Below are 10,264 nucleotides of genomic sequence, written 5' to 3' on the forward strand. Positions count from 1 at the left end.
GGTTAACTTTTTAGTAGAACTACTGCCTTAAATTTTGTTTTTTGAAAGATGATAATGTTCATGTTTTAAATGAAGTGTTGCTTTCCACATTCTTATTTGCGTTTTTTTTTTTTTACATTCACCTCGATAATCTAGGCCAAATTCATCAATCCAACTGTGATTAAAAAGAATGCGGATTTGATGATAACTACGCTCTGAAAGAACCAAACAACACTAGCACGTCATTTGGTCAACTGTATGATTCAATCTCATAAGTATATACCACAAATTACAAATGCGAACATTTTGAAATCAATTCAACCTCCATCCGCCATGGTTCTCATCAGTACAGAAATTCTGAAGTACATATGTACACAGGCAACAGAACTGATGTCTTTGGGCAAAGCAAGGAACGAAGGTTCTGCTGGTTTTGCCCTCCAGTAATTTGATAAGCACTCTAGCCAAAATGGGCGGAAAGTAACTTTGAAATCTAACAGGTAGGTAAAAGCAAAACAAAATAAACTTGGCAGATACAGGCGAGAGGCTCAAGGTCTACTATACAGATCATGCGCTGATTTCATTCAAGAGGCGGTTCCTCATTTCCTCCTTCAATCTTGCTCAAAACGTAGACTTTTTAATTGGAGAAGGCATGGGAAACAAGGAGGCTACAGGACCCATAGTCTGGCTGGTACTTTGCGTGGAGCTGCAAATAGGGAAGTTCGGGCAGCTTCAAGACTCAAGACATGCGTGATACATGTCAGTATGTCACTGAATACTGACATCAACGGCAAATTCATCCATGAAAGAAGTGCATGCAGCAACAGTCATCATGTCCTTGGTCTAATCCGATAGTATTTCACACCATAACCTATCGTGGATGTGATTGTTGTAGTAGCTACAAGCCAACTGCAGCAAAAGAATCATTTAGAATAAAACACTGCAAAATAAACAAACACCGTTTCCTTAGCAAAGTGCTCGTTAGACTTCTGTAACTGTGCCTTTTTAACAATTGTCACACAAATTCAAGTTTTCTTCTGATTCTGTATTTATTGTGGGTGGCAAATTGTAAAGATGCCAGGTTTAAACGGAACAAATGTTCAAGTTCACTACAACAAAGGAGCTGCTTGCATGCAAGCATCAAAAGACAGAGAATAGATAAACAAAAGTTGGAAAAGGAATTACCTCAAGAGTGTAATGTAATTCTGAGTCTCCTCTGTGCCAAATTCTGGCTGAAGAAGCGCAGCAGCAACCAACATTAATTGGAATACTGTGTTAACCTGTAATTAGCAATTAGTATCATGCTTTCACAGATATGTTAATAAGTCTACAGAATCAAATGCTGTGCGAACAGAGCCATACCTTGCTGATGAACAGAGGTTCAACCTTTTCGCGATGAATTGCATCTAAGTTAACAAAATCTGACCAACTGTTCCACTGGCACAAGTATGATAAAGGACATTCAGCTTAACTGTAAACCTTCCACAATATAAGTTAAAACGATCTCAATAGTACCTTCCATCCCAGACTAGAAGCCCGTTTGTAGAAAGCACCACCCACAAGAAGCAAGTCTCTTATAACAACCAGGCTGACAAGACCAGCTTCAAGCGAAACAAGCAAAATACAAGTTAAAATATTGATTGATCAGATCCCTCAGGTACATACAAATACGGTATAAAATTATAAATGAGCTATCGCCTATCGGCAATCAAAATCGTTGTACTTTACAAAGAAATCCTAGTGAAATCCTAGTGATATAATCAACTTCATTTGGGAAGATACAAAACAAATATATTGATGCATGTCAATCTACTCACGATGTAAGAGATCCTTTTCAACCATGGCTACAGCAACACAGCCAATCAAAACCTGAGAAACACCATATATATTGCAGATCAGCTTAACAGCACAGATAAAATTTAATAGAAACATAAAGCTAGTAAGTGTCGATTTGAACCTTGTCAGCCAACGGGTCCAAATATGATCCGAAAACAGAATTGATGCCCATCTTTCTTGCTAAAAAGCCATCCAACTATGGTTAAACAATAAAAACACAAGGAATGAGTAAGATTTTAATGGATTTTCACGGTAATAAAAAATGTAATCCTCACCCAATCGCTTGCACCAGACAATGCCAATGTGGCAAAAGCAGGAAGATACCATTCGCTCATGATCATCCTAAAGTGCATGGAGTTTATTAGAACAAGAACAGGACCACAAAAGAAATAAACAACAATAACTGCAACATAGCATGACACGATAAGACATTGAGAACAGCAGAACTGCAGATTCATCAAAATATCCGGAAGACCGGAAAAGTAGATATGCAGATTAATCAAACTGCCAACGAACTAAGATGAAGGTCCTCTATTTGACAGCGATGGCATGCTAGGATACCCTAAAACGAAAGAAGGATGAGCAAATTGAAAACCACTGTTCGAAAATACAAAATGAACTGATTTGATTTTCCACAAAGATTCAGTAGATGAAGCAGAACAGCACAAAAACCAATAAAGAGATGGTGCAGTGGTAAAGTTAAGCATGGTGGTTGAAGATCCTACAATTAGACTACGCCTTCATAAATTCAAACTGCATTGAAGCAATAAGCAAAAGATGCAGCTGATTGCAATTCTAACAAGAAAGACAAAACAACATGTTTACTGATGAGCTTAGCCATTATGAAATATGATTTAGACATACAAACACCCAAACCTCAGTGCTTCTTTCTGATATGGTGCAAATTGATCAGTCAAACACATATTTATATGACCATAGGTAACATCAAGGAAGCTTCATTTCTTGGTTAACATGTTCAACTCCAAAAATCACCAATCCTCATGCCCAAACCTTTGATAGAGGGTGTAAGTTTTGATGACTAGAAATTCTACTTAAGATCGTGGCTACTTAAGTCCATATATCCAAAAATTAACTTCTTCATACACATCAGGAAACTAACACTTGCATTCACCAAAAAAACTGAAACAAGCTTAATAGTGCGCACCATCTACGTACAATGAAACAATCAAATGGAGGGATGTTCCATCGATAGAGGCAAGCTTGGCCTCATAGGCTTCAATCCAACTGTCAAATGTGAAATCTCTAGTAAACTAACTGAAGGTAAACACAGAAAACCTGATGAGAACACTCACCATCCAATGACCGGTCCTGACACCATGCGTCCAATCGATACCAAATTGGGCGCATTCAGAAACCTGTCACCTGCACGTGCCACTATCCTCGCCGCCTCCTCCGCCCCACCTCCAGAGATCCGCATGTGCTCCCACCGTACGGCATCGGCGACAGCCTGCGTGCCGCCGCCGGCGAGGGCGCGAGCGCTGCGGAGCTTGGAGCGTAGGGCGGATGCCGCGGCCGTGAGCGGCGTCGCGGACTGCGAGAGCATCCATGGGGGTGACGAGAGGAACAACGGGCCGCCAGATCGTATGGGGACGTGGGGGTGCGCCGCCGCGGCGGCGGCGGCGGCGGCGGAGGTGGGTGAGGAGGAGGCGAGGAAGGTGTGAAGGGAGAGGAGGGGCCTAGGGTCCGGGATCCCGGTGGGGCTTCTGCGAAGGAGAGGGCTTAGGGTTTTGAGGAAGGCCATGGCCGTGGACCGCGGAGCATTGCTGGGGGTTGGCGGTCGGAACGGAGGAGGAAAAGCTTCATGCGCCGGGGGTTTGGGCTTTGGGGTTGACAAAGCAAAGTTGAATAGTGTGCTCTAAAATGCTTTGATTTTGATTTGAGATAATTAATAATTTATCAGAAAAATAATATCATCGTACACATATATGTTATACAGCCGAATGATTTTTGTCCATTAGGCTGACATGGTAACGAAGAACAGTTTATTTTCGGCACCCAGTAAAAAATCTACTCTTCAATCCACTTAAAAAATGTTGAATATTACAGAAGGAGCACGAAAGCCTCAGCTCCATAAAATCTACCACTCTCTAATCCGCTCAAGAAATATTGAATATTACAGAAGAAGCACGGAAGCCTCCAGCTCGATGAAATCTACTGCTTGGAGCTCACGCCAAAACAATTATGACCGACCTTTCCTAGGTTGGCGAAAAGAGGTAAGATCAACGTATGATACGGGGCCTGTTTGGTTTAAAGTCTTATGATCAATTATGATGCCAGGGCTTAAGATTTTATTAAGAGGATATCGCGTTTTTAATTCGGATCGGTTCAGTAAAACCGTGGTAGACTCATTGTTAACATCGTGAGAGGTTTGATCAAGTCTCTCGCGATGCTAATGGTCAGTCAAACCAGCTAAATCTTTTATGGTGCTAACGGTCAGTCGAACACGATTTTACTAAGCCGGCCTAGATTCGAGACGCGATATTCTCTTAATAAAATCTCAGAGGACGTCCTTCCCTCAGCACTCATTTTTAAATTTTAGCCTCGTTGAGCCATTTTGGCCTTCTTTTGATTTGCTACACTCGTTTGGCCTGGCAAAAAAAAAATGGCACCTCAATTTATATGCGACGCCAAAATTTCGCTCAGGCTCGGGCGACAAAAACGGAGACCCAATTTTGGTTTAGATCAAGATCTTCTGATATCGAAGTCACGATAACTTTATCACTGACGTGTGTACTCAGCTCCATGCGTCAATGATCAACGGTGAAGTCAGGAGACCCTGGTCATTTTTGTTTGGCCAGCTCACCATGCTGTGCTGAGGTGGCACCTCCCCATTGGTTAGCATAAATACTTGCTTTTTAGATTTATCAAGGTTCAACAAACTTTATTTCTTAAATCGTAATCCCAATTTGTGTTGCGCCGTTATACTCTTACAATTAAATCTACAAATTAAGACTCATATTGACTATATTTTAATATTAAAAAATTAGTTAAATATGGGTCTTACATGTTATACTCGTAGTTTTTAAAAATTTTAGCATGCCTACAATCCAAACACCCTCTTCTAGCCTTAATTATGTCACTACCGTAATTTTGATTTGGTCATGAACCAAACAACATTTTTTAACCAAAGTTTAGCACTGCTCTAATTTTATCCATAGCCAAAATTTAATTTAGCCTGTCAGGACAAAAACTAAACAGCCCCATAATACACGCTCGTGACCTATCAGAGTGTTGATGTATTATTTCTGTCTCGTCAGAACGGCTGCTTGTTCATGATGTTAACTGCAGAGTCTCACATGCATTTATCTGCCATGCTGCTGTTGTTGCCAGCTCCAGTTCGTTCCAGTGTAAAGTCCACTGTGAATACCAGAATGTCCTGGACTCCTAGTGAGCTTCTACACAATGCAAGCTGCTTGTTTTATTATTATCTGAATTGCCTTACTGCTTGCCAATGAAAGGATTAACTATATGTGTAGTCAGTTCAACGTGGTTATTGTAAACAAAAAAGGTTTAAGCATAACCCTGTTTGTACTCGTTATGAAGGCTTGTTTTTAACTCTAAACTCGTTTAACTTAACACGTCATTAGGAAACGGCCGGCTTTAGGCACGGGACGCAGCGACGTACGTGGGCAGCACCGTAGCAGCATGCGAGGGTCGACCCTCCGGCGCCCCGCGGGTCATGGCCAGGTGTGTGCAAGGGGCGGTTCCTAGGGACGGGTGTGGACCTACTAAAAAAAAGGACGGTGTGGATTGATCCGTGGATACGTACAGAATTATTTTAGTTTAACTTAATTAATTAATTATTTTAACTAATTTAAATAACTAATTAATTAAGTTAAATTAGAGTAGATCCATATATTACTCTAGCGGTTCAACCATCAACCCTAATTTTGTATCCATAGGTAGCTACAGGAGCATCTAGATTCACCCCTAATTTTGAATTAGAGTGGATCCACATATTGCTCTATGTCTATCTTTAACGGTTCAAACATCGACCCTAATTTTGTATTAATAGGTATCTATAGGAGCGTCTAGATCCATCCTTTTACAGGCCTATATATGTTAATTCAAAATATGAAAAATACATATTTACACATTTTTAACAGTATTACCCTTATTCTCCCTCCTCTTTCCTAGCCATTCATTACCACTCTCCCATTGTCACCATGTAAGTGGTGCTATAAGGAAAAGTTGTTATGTGTTTCCCTAAACTCTTCACATGTTTTTAACTTTAGAAATAAATTGTTCATAATTTGTGAACCGCGATCTAACAAATTTATTGAAGAAATAGGAGATGATATGAGTAGACGAATTACAAGGGAATACATAGAGATTTTTATACAGGTTCAGACATCCGAGAGGATAATAACTCTACGTCATATTTGTCTTATATTGATTGAGTTTGTTACCAGAGGGTATGTGGCTAGCCCACAAGAATCTAGCTGGTGACTTTTTTGCTCGGCTTCTATCATTTTGATTGGGCTTCTAATGACTTGTGTCTCCGTTTGGGCGTGTACTCAGAGCCTCATCTGCCACTTTGATTTCTCTCCCTTATTGCTCTCCTCTTGCTATATGTCTTACCGACCATAACACAATATAAGTATATTCATACCTTGTCAGGATGCATTCTTCAATAGCCATCATGGAGCTATCAGGTATGATCAGTCATTTTCACCATAACAGTGTCAAAATTTTGCGTCACTCCTAGTTGTCAACTAGTCAGGCTGAGTAGACAAATGTTAGCTAATAATAACATACCATCTTCGCATTTTTGAAACAACAAGCAAGCCAAAACAAATATTTCAAGAGAGGTGAATTTCGGCTCATAGGACCATAAGCTATGTATATATTTCAAGTAAACCCGTGGTTTCTTGCAACTTGCAAGTAACACAGTAAATCAAGTTTGCCCAAAAATTTAGTGCTTCAGGAACAACGGTTATCCATTTGTATTGTAATTTCTTTTATCATCTAAGTTGTTTCTTTCTTGTACTAGTTAATTGCCTGTGAGTTGCAACGGGAGCTATTTTTTCATGAAATAAATATAATTGACTGTGTTTAGCTAATGCAAAATGGTAGTTGACCAACCATGACTTGTGAACTTGAGTGAATAACACACTCTTAAACTAACCAAAATTTAGGACACAAACATAAAGAGATAGTATTTGATCTCATAGCTTACTGCAATATATTGTTGGAACGTGAACTCAACGATGAATGCATTGAGCTATATATCGTTATCTTCAATTAGGCCATTGTTAAATAACAAGCTGACAAACCTCTATATATAGGAAGACAGAGTGAAAGAAAAACTATTCAATAACTGGACAAGAAAGTAAGCCATCGTGAATTATAACTTCGTGTAAATGATCATGTGCATTGCAATAGAAAACTAATGTTTTTTCTAGCGATGACAAAGACAAAATATGTGTGCACAAACCACTACTCATCAGCAAGTAAACACCCTCCCATTCATATCAAGGACTATAGCTAGCAAAGAATATATTGAAAACATTACCGCCTAATTTTCAGTTGTTGGGCTCAAGAATCATGGATGGTGCCCGGCCATGAAAAGCCTAGCTTTCATCGCTATTTTATGGAATAGATTCTGCATCAAAAATCAATTTGGACAAATGTAAGCAATGGCACATCTCTCTTAATAAAACAAAATGATCATTTGGGGAAAAAACGACTTCACCTTCAAGAAATTAGCACTATATGCATTCATGTTTAGTTCTATGTCTCAATAGAAAGGGCACAAAAATACAAAATAGTACTTAGTAATGCATATTAGAATGTATATTAGCACACAAAAATAACAATTACAAAATATTTACAGGAAATGGCAAAGCAACTCTAGCAAAGAAACTTGTACAGTTTATTAGTGTTTCATGAGTATCAATCATCATTTTGCAGGAATCGACCAACAAGCTTCTCCCTACATATTTCAATGCTCGTGCATTGCTACAGTACAACATTTCGATAACAAACTCATATATGTGATCCTGATAATGTTAAAAGATAACAATTCATATACATGATTCTCATGTGCATCGCTATAGAATAGGAATCGTGCATATTTTCAAAGGCTGCCTGTTTGAGAATGAAATAATAAACACTTTGAGCTCCAGGAGATTCAACCAGTGAACACATTTTTTTGGCATAGTAAAACATGTACTTCAAAATCAAGAGAGACTACTTCCTAAATAATCACATTTAAAGCTGTAAGTAGTCGTGGTTTGCACATTCTGTCTCATTCAATATAATACCTGCGTTATTACTACTCTTTGTTCTTCTAATCTATATCCTTGTACTGCTCATACGTTCTCACTTCTTAGAAGTAGATAGCTGTTTTTTTTAAAAAAAAACTATGGCCTCAAAACATCACGTTCATAATCATGAGAGGTAATTTGGAGTATAGGTAATCATAATATCATGAACTTCTCTAGTTAATAGTAACTTATCAACAGCTACCACTTTCCCAAGCATTTAGAAAACAAAAAATCATCCAAATCTAGGAAATGAACTATCATTCTACTGCTCTACTCACCCTGCCCAAGAAAATCAAACTAATCACCTACCAAAATCGTAGTTGATGATTGCAGACTTCAATTCCAAATCTTCAGTTTGGTATTACATCTCTACTTCCCGAACATGCATCACCACTTCCAGAACATCCTTCATATGAGAAAAAATGATAATTAATTTGAAGCTCCTAATAGGCCGAAGGCCCAGAAAGAAGCTTAAATAGCAAATGAGAAAATGAATAATTGAGAGAATTGTAATTGAGAGAGAGGATTCGTACCAGCCCAATTGATACAAACACATGGGGAGTTGTCCAACTCGAGGCTGCTTTGGACGGGGTTAATAGGATGAGCGGCAAGCTCATGGTAGAGAAGGGGGACTACAAGGATGCCTGTCGATTCAGTAATCTAAATTGGACAGCCCAATCTAATGGGTGTGGAGGACATCAAGGTTGGTTTCCAGGTATGGTATGGCTCCAAGAAATGATTAGCATGGAGAAAACAATGACTAAAAGTCTGGAATACATTAGGCTTCTCTTCTCAATATGTCTGCAGGTTTATGGGAGTGCAAAGAGAATATCTTATTATTCAGACCCAATAAATCATATGCAAGTATTACACCTATTACTCCTTCAACCAATAAATCTGATGCAAGTATTACTTAGCGAACTTAGTGAATGTTTATGTAAAGGCAAATCACCAGTGAAGCAACCCACGCTCATGGCTCAGGTAGTGATCAATCCTCACATTAGTGAGCTCTACGAAGCAAGAGTGTGGTCATGTTGCATGTCAGTCATGTAAAAAAATATGCAATTCAAATTAATGAAGCAAACATAATTAGTATATCTACGGTCGACAACCTCTCTAAGAGCCAATAAACGCACAAAACTTCAGTGCTAGTGTCATTGAGGAGGAGGGCGAGTACAAGAGTGCCGGCGTCCTGCCTGAATGCGACCACCTCCATCTCCATGGTGATCCTTGGGGCTCCCTTCGCCCTACCCTCCTCCTCCTAGAGCACGAGGAGGCAATCTTGGCGAGATATGCAATGGCCTAGCGGCTCTGAAGCTGCGCAGGGCCAGTGGGGAAGTGGCTCCCGATCTCTGCCGTGTGTGGCCCACAAGGGGCAGCTGGGGCAGTCACAAGGAAGGAGGTGGTGTTGGACTCATCAATGAAGCTGATCATGGGACAACTAGGGACTTCTCGACGGAGCGCGATTAATGGGAGCTGTTGGCGGAGATTTCTTTAGGGGCGTCCTCGATGGTCTCGCCATAGGTGGCATTGTCGATGGGCAAGTTGATGATGATGTCGCCGTTGGGGTTGGTCAAGTGGTGCATCCGCCTCCCCATCTCACCCTCACGTGTCAGCGCACTGACCTGGAATTTTGAGCCTTGGAGGGGAGTGGCGAGCAAAGGTGGATTTGGGAATGGGGAGGCGTCGATAGGAAACCCAGAGCACAACGACAACTGCATTGAGCTCCTCGGTTCTTCTGTTGTAGTGGCCTGACAATGACGAGGTAGGCATGTGGGAGTGGCAGATGGGGCTTGTGCAAGAGGGTTGCTAGGTAACGGTGATGGAGGGGGGTGGTTGGTCGATCTGAGAAAAATGGATGGACTGCGATAGGGACCATCGGAGGTGAGGGGGAACACAGATGGATTTAGGGGTGGGTGTAGGATTCATAGGATTCAGGATGGACACGAGACCTTTTAAGTAGTAAAGATTACGAATAATTCTAGTCCTAACCTATCCAGAGCAGGTCTTTTGTCCTGTTAGGACCTAAAGTCTGAAGAGGGTTGCAGTGATTCTGAATTGTGATTCCAACTTTCAAAACAAGATTTAGCCTAGCCATATGCGTACGACATCCTTTTCATAAAAGGATTTCTAGCTTCATGCTAGTATTTGAGAGGCCCAAG

At 40.4% G+C, this 10,264-nt stretch overlaps 1 protein-coding gene across 1 annotated transcript; it reads right to left on the reverse strand.

The window, feature by feature from the left end:
• Positions 1-268: 268 nt before the first annotated feature.
• LOC133922279 (CDP-diacylglycerol--glycerol-3-phosphate 3-phosphatidyltransferase 1, chloroplastic) lies at positions 269-3,958 on the reverse strand. The gene is made up of 8 exons (XM_062367533.1): positions 3,126-3,958; positions 2,088-2,154; positions 1,934-2,008; positions 1,794-1,845; positions 1,492-1,577; positions 1,339-1,413; positions 1,162-1,256; positions 269-885 (listed from the first exon to the last, which is right to left on the reverse strand). Exons 1-8 carry the CDS (start codon positions 3,572-3,574, stop codon positions 807-809), a joined length of 978 nt encoding a protein of 325 aa, XP_062223517.1. The 5' UTR covers positions 3,575-3,958; the 3' UTR covers positions 269-806.
• Between the last annotated feature and the right edge of the window lie 6,306 nt (positions 3,959-10,264).

Source organism: Phragmites australis, chromosome 1, assembly GCF_958298935.1.
Source record: "Phragmites australis chromosome 1, lpPhrAust1.1, whole genome shotgun sequence".
Taxonomy (NCBI): Eukaryota; Viridiplantae; Streptophyta; class Magnoliopsida; order Poales; family Poaceae; genus Phragmites; species Phragmites australis.